A 19614-nucleotide genomic window follows, 5' to 3' on the forward strand; every position below is an offset into this window, starting at 1 on the left:
TCTGAGACCTCCGGTCCTGGAAGTCAGGCCTTAGATGGCCCACCACCCACAGCTCCGTTCACACTAACAAGGGCTGCACCCCCGAAATTATCTTCACGGTCATAATCAACACACATGCTCGGATGGCTGCACGGCGACAGCCTTCCTCCCTGCGGTGCCCGCCCGAGAACTCAGCACAGGTCACCGTGGATGCGCTCCACGCAGCCCCCCTTACATCCAGGAACCTCCAAGTCCCACCAGCAAGCGGTTCCTCAAAGAGGAAGAGCTGCCACTCTGGTCCTCGTCCAGCAGCCCGAACAGTTCTGGAGCACCAGAGAAGGAAGGAGATTAGGGGCGGTCCTGGGCTTCGGAACCGCCAGAGAGCTGCCTCCGTGCACCCACCCCCCTCCCAGGAAGCCCCTCCCTGACCCCCCAGCTCCCGCCTGCCTCAGGGACTCTGAAAAGCTGCGCGTAGATTTAGCGCACAGGGTGGGTTGGGGGGCACGCGGCCCCCTGCCCCAGGGGACAAACCGCAGTTGTGAGCAGAGATGGTCTCTGGTCCTCTCCACCCTCCGAAGCTCTAGGAACCTGCCATTGTTTCCAGGTGGTGGAGGGAAGAGGGAACAGCGGACAGACCAGTTTCAGACCAGCTTCGTGTCTGGCTGCCCCGCCCGCTCCCGTTAAAACCACCTCCCGGCCCTCAGTGAAGAAACCCCTCCCTTAGCAGGACGCCTTGTCGTGAGGCCACAGCCCGACGGGGAGGGAGCCCACTCACTGCCCATCCAAGGGGTCTCCAGCCCCACTGACATGATCCCCAGGGAGGCACAGGTGACAACAGACAGTGAAAGCCATTTCACCACTACGGGGACGCCATCAGCCTGGCCCAGTGATTGCACTTAGCAGTCAACAACCTGAACCACAAGCGGGCAAACTATTGATGCGGCAGCAGCATTTGGAGTCTCCAAGAAAGGCAGTCTCTGACCTTGGGCGTGGCCTGAGTGTGCCCCGCCTCCCCCAGGAGGTCCTCCTGGCTCCACCGACCAACCTGCCCCTGCCCCCCGCACCTGCAGCGAACTGGGAGGGACTGAGGGACAGGGACTCACCGAAGAGGGCCTCCGGGCCGGTCACACAGGCAGAGAAGCCATCGAAGTCGATGCAGCATCTGCCGTGGTGTACCACAGGGCAAGGGTCTGCTGCCCCCGGCTGCTGAGCGTGAAACCCGCAGGGAGGGCCCGGGTCACGGCAGGGTGGGGCTCTGGTTGACACGGCCAGCCTCCTCCAAGGTCTTGTCGTCACCCCATGGCAATCCTGGGAGCCGCCCCGCCTCAGGACGAGCCTGGCACTGAACTAGGCCCGTGGCCCTGGCACCCGTCCAGCCGCACATCGCGGCCACCGCTGCAAGAAAGGGCGCCTTCTGCCCGGCACCCTCCCAGCAGCCGCGAGGGCCCTGGGAGAAGCCTGGATGTCGCGCTGAACAGACCCCTGGTGGGGGGAAGGCGCTCGAGCCACCGTCACGTGGATGCCCCACGGAGGAGAGTCACCGCCATGATTGCCAGCCCAGTAGGAGTATTTACAGTGAGACGCCCTTCCCCGAGGCTCGCCTACACCGCACGTCCTCACCTGCTTTCCTGAGGGCCACCCTCAGGTCGTGGGCGTCGATGGCCCCCGAGTGGGTGTGATCGGTTTCCCCATAAACCAACTAGAGCAGAAGAGAAACCAGGTAGAAAGAGCCTCTGGGGGCCCTGCCAGAGCTACGCCCTCCACTCACAGCTTCCCTGACCCCCAAGAAGCTTCCAGAACAAAGATAAGAGCTGGGCTGAGGGCCAGAGATGGCCCCTCTGCGTCCTGAACAGCAGGGCGTTCCTCGAAGGGCTCGGCACTGGCACCTCATTGCTGTCCCGGGCCCTCCTGAACCACATGTCCGGGTTCTGTGCTGGGTTTGACCGTGATCAGCATCTGTGCAGACTAGGGTGGGAAACAGACCAGGACTGAGTGCCTGGGGGGCGAGGGGCCGGAAACAGGACTGAGAAGGGCGCCCCCCCAGGATGTCCCCCACCTGCAGGGGGGAGCGAGGGGCTGGAAACAGGACCTAGGAGGCCCCCCCGCAGGATATCCCCCACCTCGGGGGCGAGAGGCTGGAAACACAACCTAGGAGGTCCCCCCAAGACAGTCCCCACCTGGGGGGCAAGAGGCTGGAAACACGACCCAGGAAGCCCCCCCCAGGACAGCCCCCACCCCAGAAGGGAAGACTCACCAGGTACCTCTGAATCTTCAGCCAGATCACCCTGAATTCTGCCAGCCCCAGGGTGCCCTTTCCATGGCTCTGGGCTCCGTAAAGGCCAACATGCCCACAGTCCACAGGACCACCTTCTCTTGTGACCACAGTGACCGTCCTGTCGTAAGGCCTCAGTGAGCCACCCACGTGTGCAGGCAGCGGGGCCCCGGGGGGACCACGGTGGGGAGGGTGGTGGGAAACCAATTCAAATGAAGATTAAAGAGTCAGGCACCCACTACGGCCCCCTCTGAGGTCAGGCGCAGAGCAAAGGGCAGGTCGTGAGCCCAAAGACCTTGGAGCGGCATCGCTAAGGAGCACCTAACATCCCGTCGTGCTGGTTATTGAGAGCGCTGGGCTAGAGGCCCTGGAAAGTCGCTTCCAGACTTAAATCTCCGTGACCTGTGATTGTTATCTCTGTGACTGGTAATTGTAACAATTAGTTGGCTAGAATGCCATACGTCAACAGAAAAGTCATCGGCAGCCCCGCGGCCTGTGTGTGCGTGTCAGCGCCTGGAAGGGGCTCGGAGCTTCCCCAGGGGCCACTGCTCAGTCCTGGGGGGACCTCTCTTCTGTGGACCACGCGCATTTACTGTGCGAGCGCTAACCCCTCTGCGGGACTGCTGCGCAAACCCGTCCCGAAGACTGAGGACCTGCCAAGCCTCCGCCTCCGAGAAAGGGCCTTGACCTCCACGCTCTGGAGGACGGCGGCCCCAGGCAAGGTTCCAGGAGGAGATGTTGGACCATTCTCCCTCTGCGCCTTCACGGACGCCGTTCCTTCCACCTGGAACACCCTTCCCTTTCCTTCTGAAAACTCCCACACGCCTTCAGTGTAAAGTGAGGTTACTTGAGGCCAGGAGAAAACAAACGGATTTTTATCTCCTGCGATAATTCTAAACTAGCGGTGGTGGCCATGGGAGAGCTGTGTTACTGCAGGAGACAGAACAGAGGAGGGGAGGGGTGTGGAGGGGGAGGGGAGAGGAGGAGTGGAAGGAAGGGGGAGAGGTGGGGAGGGGAGGGGGAGGAGAGAAGAAGGGAGGAGGGGAGGGGAGAGGAGAAGAGAGGCAAGGAGGGGGGAGGGGAGGGGAGAAAGGTGAGAAGGGGAGGGGAGAGGAAGGGAGGGGGAGAGAAGGGGAGAGGCAAGGAGAGGAGGGAAGAGGAGGGGAGAGAGGCGAGACCGAGGAGGGGAGGGGGAAGGGAGAGGCAAGGAGGGGGAGGGAAAGGAAGGGTAGAGGAGGGGAAGGGGAAGGAAAAGGAGAAAGGGAAGGAGGAGGGGGGAGAGGCAGGGAGTGGAGGGGAACAGGAGAGAAGGGGGAGGCAAAGGGAGAGAGGAGGGGAGGGGAGGGGCAAGGAGGGGGAAGGAGGGGGAGAGGAAGGGAGAGGGAGGAGGAAAAGGAGGGGCTGATGGGAGGGGGAGGGGGAGGGGAGAAATGGGAGGGGAGAGGAGAGGGAGGGAGAGACAGGTGAGAAAGGGGAGGGGAGAGGAGGGGAGGGAGGAGAGGGGGAGGGGCAGGAGGAGGAAGGGAGGGGGTAGGGATAGGATTAGGGTTAGGAAGGTGGGATTAACAGGAGAAAGGCACAGGTGCATTTGCTGTCTCTGGATTCCACTGTGCCTCAGTGTCCTCACCTGTCACTTCCCACCTGTCAGTGTCCCACCTGTCATTCCCACCTGTCAGCATCCCCACCTGTCAGCATCCTCACCTGTCACTTCCCACCTGTCAGTGTCCCACCTGTCATTCCCACCTGTGAAGCGGAGAGAGTGGCGGGCTTACGGAGGAATGAGTGGGCAGGCGCACTCTTCTTTACTGCGCGCAGCCCACGGACACGGGCTCCGCCCCTTCTAGTCCCTTCCCTCCCTTCTCGCTGGGAAAGGTCGGGAGTCGTCAAACTCCGGGAAAAGGGAAACATCAAAGGATACGTCCATCCATCAAGCTGATCATCTCCCTGCAAGTGTTGATGTGGAATCCCCCGAATTTTACGTCTGTTTCTAAACATTCGAATGGAAGGGGGGGCGGGAATCAGGATGTGGACAGCGGAGGGGACCTCCCCGAGCCCGTCTCTGGTCCCCTCCCCCATCAAGCCGGAATGACACTAATAGGAACACTCGCCCCAGAGGCTGCTCGGCGATTAAGTGGGATAATGAGAGTTACGGTCAGTTCTCAGCCAAGCCGCCACTGCGGGCGGCCCTGTTCTGTGTCCTCGGAACGACCACCGCCCCCGCCCCCGGCGAAACCACCGGCATCCCCATTCTGTGGAGAGGGAAACTGAGGCCCAGAGAGGTTGAGTGCTTTGCTCAAGACCACCCGGAACGGCAGGGGCGAGCGGGCGTACAGCGTTACAGGCACCTTGCTGGAGCTGCGCCCGGGCCTCCACCTCACCTGCACCCCGGGAGCCACGGAGGAAGGAGCCGAAGGCCCTGCAGGCGTCCCCCCGTCTCTCACCCCTTCCTCAGCAGAGGCAGAAGCCAGGCCTGGGGCATAGAGCGGGACGGGGGAGGGGGGGCTGTCAGGCCGCTGCCCGTGCCCTGATCGGCCCCAGCGGGTCTCCCCAGGGCTCCCCTCGCTGGGCCACCGCCTCCCCTGCCCTCCGGGTTCTGCCCCCGCTCAGCCGGGTGCCGGCCCCTCCTCCACCCGCGGGCCCACCTCCACCCTCCCGGCCCCACCCCCCACCCCTGCCCCAGCCTAGCAGGAGTGAGGGAGGGACGGGACCAGGAGCTGACACGGACCCAGCCACACACCCAGCGTCCAGCGTCCTCAAACCCCCAGAGCCACGCGGCCTCTGGGTGCCATGTGCTTCTGTAAACCGCCCACACCTACAGTCACGATGCGACGTGGCTTTGCATGTGATGTGGCCTCACACCCACCAAGGGACAGGGCTAGGGTTGGACACCTAACGAGGTCTGACCCCAAGGGTCACTCCTCCAGCTGTCCAGGAAAGGGCACACACCGGAGCCAGAGGGAAGGTTCGTTCGTCCTTTAAAGCTCACCCGGGGACAGGCCTCAGCAGGGGACACACGAGGTGCCGAGAAGGGCACTGGGCCGCGGTGGCCGTGTGACCTCAGCCGCGTCTCCTCCCCCGGTGATGTGTGGCGTCACCGTGTGCACCCCGCAGCCCCTCCACCCGGGCCCTGGCTCGGCTCCCGGGGACAAGGGGAGTGCTCCCAAAGCCCCCCCGGGCGCCCGCGCTAAGACCCCACCACCCTCTGCCTGCCAGGAAAGGGAGGGGTATTGAGAGCCTGTGTCCAGACCCCGGCCTGTCCCTCTGGAGGCCCCTCAGCCGGCACAGCAGGGACAGCGACCAGCGCGGCCCCACCAGCAGGGGAGGGGAGACAGGCCGTTTTGTTCACTGTTCTCTTCCTTCTCAATAAGATACGATCCCTCCGCGGCCACGGCAACGAGGCCCCGTCAGTAAAATACTGGTCCGAGTGACCGTCAAAACCGTGAATAGACCCATTTTCGCACAAGCAGCCTGAATGGCTATGCAAAGGAGCGTAGGCAGGCTTCATTTCCTGCAAAGGCTTCCTCTGTATTTTCTTCTATTCCATTCGTCGCTCTAAAAAATAGGGGTGCCTGGGGGCCTCAGTCAGTTGAGCGCCCGACTTCGGCTCAGGTCATGATCTCACAGTTCATGAGTTCCAGCCCCGCGTCGGGCTCTGTGCTGACAGCTCAGAGCCTGGATCCTGCTCGGGATTCTGGGTCTCCCTCTCTCTCTGCCCCTCCCCCCACCCTCTCTCTCTCTCTCTCTCTCTCAAAAATAAAATATAAAAACATTTAAAAAAAATGTGTAAGTGCCCCTGGACTTCCCCGGGGGGTGGAGAATATTGTTTTTCTCCTCCTGTTAAGGACGGAACGTCTGTGCCCCCAAATCCGCGTGTTGGAGTGATGCTAACAGTGTGATGCTGACAGCAGGTGCGCCTGTGGGAGGTGACCAGGCCATGAGGGTGGAGCCACCCTCTGGGCTCACAGGGACTCTAGGGGACAAAGGCTGAGGTGGCCTGAGCTCTTGGACACCCCCTGCCTGTCTGGGAGGTCGTGGGGCCCCGCTCACCTTCCCCGCACCTTCCCCAGCAGGCTCCCGGGCTGGCTGTCCTCCTGGTCCACCTCCCGGGGGTGCGGCTGGCGGGAAGCACGACCAGGGTTAGGCCGGGGTCGCTGGGACAGTGAAGACCCCACGTCCCTCGCTGCCCGTTCCTACCGCACACGCGCCACGGGCAGGCGCGTCCCCTCTCCGCTGTGGGGAGTGATCCCACCAGCCCCGAATTTCCAGTCTCAGTCCCGAGTTGCTCTCAGAGAAGGACAGAAGCACCGACAGCAGAGAATCTCCATCCCAGAGCGCCACCCCTCCGCCCCCGTCGAGACCCTGGGGTATGTAGTGTCTGTATGTGTTTTCTTAGCGTCCAGCAGGCTCTCAAGCAGCCACGGGATCGGAGACTGGCTGAGGCCACAGCCCAGTGGGAGGAGCGGGAGTCGGAGCCGGAAGACGGGAGTTCAAACACCACAGGGGTCGCTCGGTGGTTTCCGGCTCAGGCTCCGAGCCCCCTTCCCTCCTCCCTCTGTTGTTAAATGACTAGGCCTGCGGGGCGGTGGGGGGGGGGGGGGGGGTCAGAGAAGCACACGCGAGCTGGTATGTGTCAACGTCCCATGACAGTGACCGATCATTCCACGAACGGGTCTGTCCAGAGACTTTCCAGCCTGACACGGGCTCTCCCCCAACCGTCACACGCGTCCCGGATGTCTCCAGGAGTTTCCAGAAAGCCAAGTCGGTGTTCTAGAACCACCGCTCGGAAAAGCACGAACCAACACCGTGCTGGAGAGAGTGCCAGAGCGCTGACGACGCTGTCCCTCGATGGCCACGGGCTGCGTGCCAGCATCTCGTTCACCACTCATGGCCGGCCTCACCCCTGCCTACGCTTTACCTGCTTTGCCACGCTTTACCCACGCAGAAACCGTGGTCAGCGTGTCACCCAACAGGCCAAGACCACACCTAAATCCCAAGTGTTCGTTCGCCCCACTCCAGGCGGACAGTCGGGCTCTCGAACATCCGACTGTCATGACTGGAGGGAGGAGAAGGGAAGTCCTTGAAGGCAAGGACTGTCCCTGTCTTCTGTAAGTCCTGAGTCCCCTGCAGACGTGATCCCCGTGTGCGTGTGCGTCGGGGGCCCTGGGATCCTGGGAGCCCTTCACGGCTCCGCGGGACCTCAGGAGGGAAGGCTGGGCCCCAGGCCTGGGGGCTCCTGGTTCACAAAGGGTGGGAGCCCCAGACCTCGCGCAGAAGGCCTGGGGCAGCGCCGTGAGCTGAGGGGGCGTCTCTGGGGACAGCAGCGAGCACCCGGGACCGGAAGAGTCTTCCGTTGTTTTGTGCTTCAGAAAACCCCAAGACCACGGGAGGGGGCCGCGGGGAGCCCCCACAGTCTCTGGGCTGAATTCCCACCCGCCTGATGCAGGGGGGCGTAGGGCCAGGACTAAGTTGATTTAACAGGAACCAGAAAGGGTGAAGGTGAAGGATGGGTCCAACCACCTGAATTGCGGGCTCGACCCGCTCCCTCCACGCGGGCACACCGGCCTCTCGGAGCCCCTGGGACGGCAGCAAGAGAGGCGGCGGGGGGCTGGGGAGAGGCCCACCAGGAGGCTGGGCCACTGCTGCGGGTGCGGCCCGGGCAGCTCCGGTGACCGAGAGCCGCCAGCCGGGAAAGCGCCTCGGGGCAGGTGCGGTGGCTGAGCCCTGGCAGGGGCGCTGACCGGAATGCGAGCGCGGACAGTGGGGCGGGCAGTTCTGCCTCACGAACTCGTGACAGAAACGCCACGGCTCACCTGACACTAACCCCACAGCGTGTGTGGACCCTGCCGGAGTTCAAACAGAAGGATGGCACTGATCGGGGGAAGCCCCGGCTTCTCCTCCCCCTGCAGAAACACCAGCTCACAAACTCGACAGGTGCCGGCGACAGAGCACGTCTGCCCCCTTCGGTCCGAGACCCAAACCCGCAGCCGCGGGGCACCGTGCGCGTCTGCAGACACCCCAGCCGCGGGGCAGATGGTGGCGCTGCCCCGGAGGCCGTCCCTCCCACCCCGAGTGCCCGGAACACGGACAGCACGACCCCTCACGGAGCAGCCCCTCCGCGTGCTGCCCCCACATGCGCCGCGGGAGAAAAGGGACAGCACACGGAGGACGGGGTGAGGACGGAGGGTAAAGGGAGCGGCCCGTGTCTGGTGTTTCTGGATGAGCTCTCCTTCAGCGGCTTCATTCGCTCCCACCATCTGTCCCTGAAAGCCTGGGGTCTATCTCCCACCCACCGCCTTCTCTGCCCTGCACAGAACGGCCCAGGCTGTTCTGTCTGAGGGTCCCGCCCACTGCATGTGGGGGACATACGGCCCGGCCCCCCCCCGAGGGAGGGAGGTGCCACCAAACCTGGGTCCCACTGATGCCGCCTGGTCTTTGGTAGGAAGGGCCAGAACCTAGGAAGTGTTGTGGCCCCGATGAATAAAAGGTTATGATCCTTAAGATATAAAGAACATTTACGAATCAACAAGAAAGCCCCACGAGCCAGAGCTCGGTGTTCCGAGAGATTCCTACCTCCTGTGGGTTTCCAGCTACCACACCTCCCGTCTCCCTGAAACACAAAAGGAGGAAAAACAAATACCAGTAAGTGAAACGCACTGCTGACGGCCACGTTCTTTCAGGAAGTATTTCACTTTTCTGCAGGATGGGCTTCCCGCCCAAGACCTTCAGACCCCACTGGCACCCAAACTGCATAAACAGAATCTTTACCAGCTTTCCTCCCCGCCCCCAGTCCCCTCCCCACCCGGGTCATCACCAGACAGAAACGCCCAGCTCGGTGACCCTTCGTGAATTCTGAAATCTCGGCCCTGCTGGCCCCCAATCGTGGAGAGTTCTCTCCCCACCCAGTCCCCTCTGTCCTCTCTGGGGACCCAGCTCTGTGAATCCTATAGTCACTGTCTCTGGGCAAGGAGCCGGCAAGCCCACAGCCGTGTGCACCTGCAACCATGTATGTGGTGTGTGGTGTGGTGTGTGTGTGTGGTGGAGGGGGATATATATGTGTATATGTGTGTGCACATGTGTATATGTGTGTGCGTATGCATGTGTGTATGTATGTGTGTGCACGTGGGGGGTATATATATGTGCATGCATGCGTGTGGCATGTGTATATACATGTGCATGTGTGTGTGCACATGCATATGTATGCGTGTATACGTGTGTGCATGTGTGTGCATGTCCGTGTGTGTATGCATGTGGGGGTGTGCATGTGTGTGCATGTGTATATACATGTGTGTATATGTGTATATGTATGTGAGTGTGTGTGTGCGCACATGTGGGGGTATCTGTGTGTGTATATACGTGTGTATGCATATGCATGTGTGTATGTATGCGTGTGCACTGTGGGGGGTATACATATGCCCATCCATGCATGTGCATGTGTACATACATGTGTGTATGTGTGTGCACATGCATATGTGTGTGTATACGAGTGTGTGTGCATGTGTGTGTGCATGTGTGTGCAGGTATGTGTGCCCGTCTGTGTGTGTGCACATATGTGTGTACACATGTGGGTGTGTGTGTATAGACATGTGTGTATATGTGTATATGTATGTGAGTGTGTGTGCACATGTGGGGTATCTGTGTGTATATGTGTGTGTGCATATGCATGTGTGTGTGTATGTGTGTGCACTGTGGGGGGTATACATATGTGCATGCATGTGCATGTGTATATACATGTGTGTATGTGTGTGCACATGCATATGTGTGTGTACGTGTGTGTGTGCATGTGTGTGCAGGTATGTGTGTGCCCGTCTGTGTGTGTGCACATATGTGTGTACGCATGTGGGTGGGTGTGTATAGACATGTGTGTATATGTATGTGAGTGTGTGTGCACATGTGGGGGTATCTGTGTGTGTATATACATGTGTGTGCATATGCATGTGTGTATGTATGTGTGTGCACGTGTGGGGGTATATATATATGTGCATGCATGTGTGTGCATGTGTATATACATGTGCGTATATGTGTGTATGTATATGCACATGCATATGCATGTGTGTATACGTGTGTGTGCATGCGTGTGCATGTCCATGTGTGTATTCATGTGTGTACGCATGTGGGGGTGCATGTGTGTATACATGTGTGTATATGTGTATATGTATGTGAGTGTGTGTGTGTGCACCTGTGGGGGTATCTGTGTGTGTATATACGTGTGTGTGCATATGCATGTGTGCGTGTATGTGTGTGCACTGTGGGGGTATACATATGTGCATGCATGCGTGTGCATATGTATATACATGTGCGTGTATGTGTGTGTATGTGCACATGCATATGTATTGTGTATACGTGTGTGTGCATGTGTGTGCAGGTATGTGTGTGCCCGTCTGTGTGTGTGCACATGTGTGTGTACGCATGTGGGGTGTGCGTGTGTATATGTGTGTGTGCATGTGCATGCGTGTACATGCATGCACGTGTAGGGGGTGGAGGAGGCCGTGCTCCCTCCGGCTCCCACTCTCTGGGCCCAGGGGCCTCTCTGCTGAAGGAACCCCTGGGCCCAGATGTTACTGGCACCCCTTCTCTCCGGCCTTGACCATCTTTAAGCAAACAGTCTATGGGGTGTATATACCCTGTAGACCGCGTAAAGGGCCCGGGGAACAGGGAGTTTGCAGAGTCCTCTGGGGCCAGTGGAGGTGAGCCAGGCTGTCACCTGTCGGCCCTGTGCGCCCCCGCCCGGGAACCCCACCCGCCCGGCATCACGGAGGGACAGGACGTGCACAGGGCTGTGGCCTTGCCCTGCGAGAACACCTTCAGGCAGAAGTCGCTGTCCTGGAAGGGCCGCACCAGCAGGTTCCCCCGGGGGCAGCTGCAGTTGGAGCCAGCCGTGGGCTGGCGGCCCAGGAAGAAGTCCTGGACCGGGGGTGCGTCGGCTGGGCTCTGCTATTGCACAAAGCAGGGCAGGGTCAGTGTGCGGAGAATCGGGGAGCATCTTGGGGGACGGGGCTCGAGAGTTTGGTCGCCCGGTCTGATCTGGGGACCTGGGGATGGCTGACCTGAGGAGTGGCAGGCCCGGACTCTGCTGGGGACTCACCCGTGTCGGTCCCCACATGTATTTAGGGCCCCGTCTGAGGGTCCGCCTTGCTGGGGCCTCGGTGCAGACCCCTGCCCCTCCCCGGCGAAGCACGGCGGGGTCTCCAGGGTGCGCCGCGCTTCCCACTGGGGATCTGACCTCGCAAACCACCCACCGCCCGTCCCACTGACCCTTCTCTGCGGCTGTAACTGGGCAGTGCTGGGCCCCAGCTCAGGCCCGGCCCCGGAGGCGCTTAAATCCTGCTTGGCGAACAGAAGCAGCCAAGAGGGCCTGCTGGTCTGGGGGAAACTGTCTTGCAAGCTGACGGGGTGGGGGTGGGGCGAGCTGCCAGTTCCGCCCCCGGGCCCAGCACGCTGCCCCCGGTGACCCGGTGACCCGTCTACGTGTGGTGGGAGGGGCTGGTGTGTGTCACAGCTAATTAGTGGCCGCAGGTGCCGGCGCTGGGACCGCTGGGACCGCTGTGATTCAGCCTCCGCGCTCGGTGTCTTCACACCTGCACGTGACGCTGCAGGGCTGCGAACTTCTATGTGACCCGGCCCTGCAGCGCCCACCCCAGCGGGGACAGTGTCCACCCACAGTCGCCAGACCCTCTTCGGATCACAGGTCTGCGAAGCGGGGGTGGAAAGCGGGGCCACCTGCCCCCTACTGCCCGGTCAGGACTCTACAGGGATCCCCAGGCAGGCCCTGCCGACCTGGGTCCGAGGTCAAAGGCACTCTTAGGACACCCCTGCCCCCGTGAACTGTCATATTCTGGGCCAGAGAACGCTAGGGGTGCAGCCAGCAGGGCCACAGCCAAGGGCAGAGCGTCATTGTCGCCGTCCCTGATGACGGCAGTGGGGGGAGCAGGGCACCAGCAGTAAAGCCGACTTGGGGACGCACACTCTTTCAGAGCGGGTCAGGAAGGGGACACACGGTCCTAGAGCCAGTGGGGCAGGTACAGAGCCCACGGCCTCTGAACTGGAGGACACTGAGGCAACAGGGGCCCCTCTGTCCTTCCAGGGGCCCCAGACAGGTGTGTGCCACCGGGTCCCTGGCCCACACGTGCCATCAAGGCGTGGCCCAGTGACGGTGCATGTCAACGGCAGGTGGGCCCAGGGCGGCAGGAGCGTCCCTGGGGATGTGTCAGAAGTGCACGGTCTCAGCCTGCCCCAGAGTTCCTGGGGTGGCCGCGTGTTCACAACCCCGGGGGCCCCGAGGAGCCCACACTTGCAGAGCGAGGGATCCATGCAGAGCTCGGGATCCATGGTGACTGTGGAGGGCCCCGGGATGCACACTGTGCGTTCGAGTGACCTCTCTCTCTCTCTCTCTCATGAAGGGGACGTGTCTGATGGGAGCCAGCGTCCCCAGACCTGACACAGATTTGGATTTAGTTACTTCCTCGTGGGAACAGCTCTGGGCTCTCCACCTTGCACTGGTCCCGCGTGATGCCCACAACCACTGACCCGCGTCTGGGAGCCAGCAGGCAGGCGGACCTGGCCGGGGTCTGCGGCCTTGGACCGAGGCACAGGCTGGGGCCTGAGAAGCCGGCCCGGCTCACGGCCCCAGGAAAGTGGGGGTGCGATGCAGTGGGAAAACGCACCTCCGTGTGACCCCGAGGGCCCCCAGACGGAGCCGTGGTTCTCCAGCTCGGCTGCACGCTGGGGTCACCGCGTAGGCGGTCTGGGGTGCGGCCTGGATGTGACGATGTTTTACATCTGCCCAGGGGTGGCCGAGGGCAGCCAAGGAGGGGCTCCCGGGAGGGGCCGGAAGGAAGGGGCCGGACTTCGTGGAGCCAGGCCCGGCCCCTCCCCAGAGGTGCTGTCTGTCTGGGGCTCTGCCTGCGGCCGGCCCAGCACACGGGGAGCTGGGGGAACCCCGATGTGAGGGTGACAACGATGTTGTGTCACTGAGGACGCACAGGAAAAGCCGGGAGCCAAAGAGATGAAGTTGGTGCCTCTTCCTCTTATCAGCGATCAGGGTGCTCATTTAGCCGGCTAGATAAGGAGGTGCCCTAGGTAATCACCTGGCTCAGATCAGGTCACCGGCACACAGGGGCAAAGGTCACCACTGCCCCCCCCTCCCCCCGCCTCGGGGGCAGGGCGGGAGCCGACCTGGTCTTTGCCACCTGCCAGGGTCAGCAGCTCGTGGGATGGTGTGGGAGGAAGACGCCTCTGCAGGTGCTTGCTTACTCTTTGGGGACCTGCAGGGCAGAAAAAGAGGGCAGGTCACCCGCCGGAGCAGGGCCCCCCTCCGTGCCTCGCGGCCCTCCCCACAACTTGCAGACAGACTGCATTTCTGACACTGCAAAGTCGCTGATGGGAAGGCTGTCTGGACCACCAAACCCCAGAAATCCGAAGGGGGAAAGCCTCTAGGTTTTTACTTTGTGTCCTGACTGAACGATCTGCCAGGACCCCACGTCCCTCACTCAGGACTGAGACCTGGGGGCCGGGACCCCACGTCCCTCAGGACTGACACCCCGGGGGCCAGGACCCCACGTCCCTCACTCAGGACTGACACCCTGGAGGCAGGGACCCCACGTCCCTCAGGACTGACACCCCAGGGACCGGGACGCCACGTCCCTCACTCAGGACTGACATCCCAGGGGCAGATGATATCTCACAGACTGGCACGGAGAGCACAGACCAAGAAAAGCAAGGCCCATGGAAGGAGAGGGACGGTCACCTTAGAGATGCAGGATCCTGGGTACAAATGACAGGCCTGCCTGGCCTGAGCCTGTTGTCACAGCAGGAAGGTAACAGGGGACAGAGGGAATGGACACCTGGGCTCTTTAGCCTTCGGGGTGTCAGGGCTGCTTCCCAAACAGTGTCAGCTTTCAAACTACACAGGTCTCCAGATTGCACATGCACAGAGCTTTCCAAGTCAGTTATACGTGCTCCCCACATCAGTTGCTCCCTACATCAGGTGCTCCCCATAACACCAGGTGCTCCCTACATCCTCAGATGCTCCCTACACCGGGTGCTCCCCACATCAAGTGCTCCCTATAATGTTAGATGCTCCCCACATTAGGTGCTCCCTACAATGTCAGGTTCTCCCCACAACCCCAGGTGCTCCCCATAACATCAGGTGCTCCCTACATCCTCAGGTTCTCCCCACAACCCCAGCTGCTCCTGACAACCCCATGTGCTCCCTACACCCCCAGGTACTCCCTACATCCCTAGATGCTCCCCACAACCCCAGGTGCTCCCAACATCAGATGCTTCCCATAACATCAGGTGCTCCCTATAACATTAGGTGCCCCCTACAATGCCAGGTGCCCCCCTCAACACCAGGTGCTCCCGACAACCCGACGTGCTCCCTACACCCCCAGGTACTCCCTACATCCCTAGGTGCTCCCCACAACACCAGATGCTCCCTACAATATTAGGTGCTCCCTACAATGCCAGATGCTCCCCACATCAGATGCTCCCCACAACACCAAGTGCTCCCTACAACATCAGGTACTCCCCATAACATCAGATGCTCCCTACATCCTCAGGTTCTCCCCACAACCCCAAGTGCTCCTGACAACCCCACGTGCTCCCTACACCCCCAGGTACTCCCTACATCCGTAGGTGCTCCCCACAACACCAGGTGCTCCCTATAACATCAGGTACTCCCCATAACATCAGATGCTCCCTACATCCTCAAGTTCTCCCCACAACCCCAAGTGTTCCTGACAATCTATGTGCTCCCTACACCCCCAGGTACTCCCTACATCCCTAGGTGCTCCCCACAACCCCAGGTGCTCCCCACAACATCAGATGCTCCCTACAACGTCAGGTGCTCCCCGCAGCCCTAGGTGCTCCCCACGACCAGTGACACTTGATACCTGACTGGACGACACTTTGATCCTCTTGTAGGGATGAAATCTCAACCCAGTTCATCTGTAGTCACTGGGCCGCACCAGAGAGGTGACCCACCTGACAGACCCCAGCTGTCCCCCAAAGGAAGGTGACCCAGCCTGAACCGATCCGTCCCTCCCTGGAACTCCCCTCTCCCACCCTGTGCCTGTAACCAGGGCTCCTCCCTCCTTGCCAAATGGGACACTGCCCGATTCACAAGTCACTGAACAAAGCCAGTACGGTCTTTAACGTTCACGCAGCTGAATTTGGGGTTTTAACGGCTCCTGAGAGCATAACCGTGTGTTTTGCTCAGCACAGCACTGGCACAAAGCAGACACTCGCTAAAGCACGTGGAATTGACACACATTCGTAAACGCCTTCTCGATTTTCATCCCTGCAGAAAAGGAGTCTGGCCCGGGGCTCTGCACGCTGTAGGTTTGGGAGGGGGGGACGGTCTGGGGCTCTGCACGCTCTGGGGGGGGGGGACGGGCCAAGCTGGGGTGGCACTGGGCCTGTTTACCGGACGCTCTGGTCTCCTGCCAGCAACCCACCGGCCACTTTCCACGGGCACGCTTCCGCCATAGAAGACGCACACATACCACACCCTGAACTGCAAAGCCTCACGTTCCAAGGCAGGAGGAAGAAAGGGGCCGGGGGTGGTCGGAGCTCGACAGTGGGCTTCCTTTCTCGTGCGTCACTTTATTCTGAGGTGTCGGGCCTCCAGCCGGCTCGTGTTCTTCCGGACTGAAATTGCGTTTTTCCCAAGAAATTCATTCTTAACAAAATTACAAAAAAAAACCAACCACCAGGAACCCCTCCGGAATTTGCGGCGAGGAGTCTTCGCCTGTGTAAAAAGGCGGCTTCCGATTCGTTCCCAGCGAGGCCTTGCTTTAACGTGTCCCTGAGGCCGTGGAGTCACAGGGGGTGGTTTCCATTGCAAACCGGAGCAGGGCACCACCTGACACAGAGGGTGTCCCTAACCCAGAGACAGGACTAAATGTGGCCAGGTGGCTGCCCTCACCCCGGCCATGCCTGTGGGTCCTGAGAAGGGTCTCAAGGTTGCCCAGCACGGGAAGAAAGGTGTGTCTGGCTCCCACATCCAGCCTCCCTCCCCCCACCCAAGCGCCTCATGCCCCATGTTCTTGGCTCCGGTCCCCTGAGAAGCCTGTACTTGGAAAGCCCAGTAAGTGCATTAACACTGAGCCCTTGATAACCAGTAAACTTTAAGGAATTACACATCTCGACGTTAACAGCGGAGGTGTAAGCCATAGGAATGAATCTCTAATGGTGGAATTCAAGCCTCAGTAGAGGCATTTAGGGGAGCAAGAAGAGTGCTTGATGAGAAATATCCAAGTGATAGGAAAGATGCACCCCAATTACTGGCCAAAACATCCCAAGCAAAGACCCCCCCCAGTGTGGAATGAAGGACGGCCCAGCTCCGGAAGTACCTTGTAGACACTGAGGCCGGTGCTGAGCAGGCCCTGTCCTGTCCTCTCCCGTCGCCTGCGATTCTTCTGCAGCAGACCCAGCAGCACCGTGCAGCGGGGCTCGCTGAGCCCCCCTCCTGGCCGTCATCCACCTTGTCCGGATGGATTTTGAACTGGGGATTGGTCCAGTGAGTGGCTGGAAGTCACCGGGAGATGGTGGCAGGGGAGGAGGGGAAGGATACGAGGGAAGGGCTGGGTCATCGCAGAGAACGGCAGCCGTGTGTAGGCAGGTGTCCGCGAGCCGTCTTCACGGGGTGCTCAGCCTTCCCCTCCCTCCCCTCCCCCTCCCACGCAGCAGCAGACACATCCCGTAACATCGGGAAACCTGGCACGGGGGCATCTGAGCCACCGGGGGCCCAGACATGCTGGACTGGGAATATTTGAGGTCCGATGGCCCCGGGGCCACACCAGGACTCTGGCAAGTAACCTCCGTGCCTTCCCCGGGGAATTGGTTAACACCCCCTGTTCTCAGCTCCTGGCCTGTGGAGACAGGCCCACCTCCTTGAGGAAGGAGGTTTTGGGGGGAGGAGTCACACCCCAGGACAGGCTATAGAGACAACCTGTCTGATGGGCATCTGTCCATTCGCAGAGGGGGCCCCTGCCCCAGATCACGGCCCGAAGCAGCTCGGGGGGCTGACCGTCCATCCCCTGGCCGGGGCCTCCCTACGTGGCCGGGGTCACGCTCTCGCTCAATGGCGCAGGAGGGGTAATGGTGGGCAGCTAAGAAGCACCCCTGTGGCACCACCTACGGGTATTTTGAAAGACCGCTTCACTTGCGACTTGACTCTTAAAACTCTCTCAGCGCGCGACTACACAAGTCAAGGCACAGAGAGATCAGACGGGTCATCCAAGGGCACACAGCGTTCCGTGACAGAGTAAAGTGGCAGAGCGCAACCGAAGAGGGGCCTGACGGGCATCTCCACGCGGGGCCTCAACCGCTTTACCCAGGCAGCACCCTGAGGGGAGGGGATTGGGGGGGCTGGGCCCTGGGGGGAGGGGACGGTGGGGGGCTCTCACATCCTCTGGGGAAGGGCCCTGGAGGGGGGGAGGCGATGGGGGCGCTCTCATATCCTCTGGGGAAGGGCTCTGGGGGGAGGTGACCATGGGGGGGGCTGGGCCCTGGGGGGGGGGGAGGGGAAGGGGGGGCTCTCACATCCTCTGGGAAGGGCCCTGGGGGGGAGGGGATGGGGGGGCTCTCACATCCTCTGGGGAAGGGCCCTAGGGGGAGGGGACCATGGGGGGGGGGGGCTGGGCCCTGGGTGGGGAGGGGAAGGGGGGGCTCTCACATCCTCTGGGAAGGGCCCTGGGGGGAGAAGACGGGGGTGGGGGGTGAGGAGGGGGGGCTCTCACATCCTCTGGGAAGGGCCCTGGCGGGGAGGGGATGGGGGGGCTCTCACATCCTTCCGGGAAGGGCCCAACTGGACGAAATGACACGGCCCACACAGGGGACCAAGAACCACGGATTATCAGTGGTAATATTACGTACTCGACCCCGCCTTCTCAATCCCCACATCAGGACTGTTTATTTAGGGCACAAGTGTGTGGATTTCAAAGGCAAACCCCTGTGGCTTCAGGAAGCCATCGCAGAAGGGCGGGAAGGATGCGGAGGTGACAGGGATTGTGTGCAGAGACCTCTGTCCCCCATGGCTCTGAGCCCCTAAGTGATCCTTGCAAATCTCCCAGCATTCTCTGAGAGCTTGCTAATGGCGAGCATATTTAATTTCTCCCAAATGCAACCTTACCGCAATCCCTCCATTTTTTGTTCACTCCTTAACGGAACCGGAGGAACAGAATGGGCCATAAAAATACTACACCCCGTTCACGGAACACTACCCAGTTTACAAAGCACCTTCCGAGATGGGTGTTCTCACTGTACCACGAGGCTCCGGAACCCAAACGACGCTCCCAGGGCCCGGCACCTGTTCAACAGGCGGCGCCCGCTGTCTCTGCCGCCAGAGTGGGGCTTTGGGTCTGGGAGGGGGGTGACGAAGGAGGAGACGTGGCCTGCACGCACGTGGGACTTTATTACGGGGCCGCGTGCACAGCACGACACAGCCCTGGCCCAGCTCTGCCTGGGGGGCCGATGGTCTCCACCAGCCGGTGGGGGCGTAGGCCTCAGAGCAGGGAGGGCAGGGAACCGGGCAGGGGTGGGTGGGGCGCCGGGGAGGGAGGGGTGCAGACAGTGGGCTTTGCTTTCCTCCACTTCTCCTTAGAGACGTGCGGTGGGTTTCTCAGTGCGCCCGTGTGTCGGTGCCGTCCTGGGAGCCAGGAGGGCCCCCCACCCGCAGCAGGACGAGGGCCCGGGCGTGCAGATGTGGATGGTTGTACCAGGCTGTCCCCACCGGGGTGGGGCTCCGGTGGCCCCGGGAGAGGGCGGAGGGGCCGTCCGGACCCCCAGGCTCGGGCCCCTCCGCCTCCGTGTCCACTGCCCGCCCAGGTGCACACGCACCCTGGGGGATGCGGTGTGTTGACGCAGCAGAGGTTCTCGGAGTCGGGAGGCTGTCCGCCAGGGGCCAGGAGGAGCCCAAGGAAAGGGCAGGGGGCCTTGGCACCGGGGGCCAAGGGCACATTAAACAAGAAGGAGCAGGCCCTTGGGGGGCAGGGGCGGTGGGGGGCCTGAGGACACCCTGAACACGCAGAAGCTGAGGGACGGTGTTAGCTGGGCTCAGGCCTCGGGTGGGGGGCTGCCGGAGCCCCCAAGCCCAGGGAGACGCGGGGCCTGTGCCGGGAGCCAGCCCTGGGAGGGCGCACCAGAAGGGCCTGGGCCCCCTCGGCCCTCTGCCTCACCTGGGAAGCTCGGGCAGCCCCCAGCAGTGGGGCCCCGCGTCCAGTGGCCGTTGAACAGGACCAGGTTCCATTTGTGCAGCTGGTCACCGCTCAGGGAGTCTGGGGACAAGCTGCAGATCTGCAGCCGGGAGAACTGCCTCGAGAAATCCGAAAATGACATCCTGGGGGCGGAAGAGGCAGAGGGCT

The 19614-nt window shown here is 61.5% G+C and overlaps 1 protein-coding gene across 1 annotated transcript in view; it reads right to left on the reverse strand.

Annotated features, from left to right (window-relative positions):
- Window positions 1-210: 210 nt before the first annotated feature.
- The window catches only part of LOC125159605 (calpain-8-like), a 42474-nt gene continuing 23070 nt past the window's right edge, over window positions 211-19614 (reverse strand). Inside the window, 15 exon segments of the mRNA XM_047848101.1 lie at window positions 211-302; window positions 1083-1148; window positions 1151-1202; window positions 1604-1678; window positions 2234-2307; window positions 4170-4238; window positions 4597-4667; window positions 6299-6366; window positions 8822-8858; window positions 11022-11182; window positions 12776-12970; window positions 13424-13512; window positions 16560-16715; window positions 16718-16777; window positions 19429-19589. Coding sequence (XP_047704057.1) covers window positions 211-302; window positions 1083-1148; window positions 1151-1202; window positions 1604-1678; window positions 2234-2307; window positions 4170-4238; window positions 4597-4667; window positions 6299-6366; window positions 8822-8858; window positions 11022-11182; window positions 12776-12970; window positions 13424-13512; window positions 16560-16715; window positions 16718-16777; window positions 19429-19589 — 1426 coding nt within the window.

The sequence above is a fragment of the Prionailurus viverrinus genome, unplaced genomic scaffold, assembly GCF_022837055.1.
Source record: "Prionailurus viverrinus isolate Anna unplaced genomic scaffold, UM_Priviv_1.0 scaffold_53, whole genome shotgun sequence".
Lineage (NCBI taxonomy): Eukaryota > Metazoa > Chordata > Mammalia > Carnivora > Felidae > Prionailurus > Prionailurus viverrinus.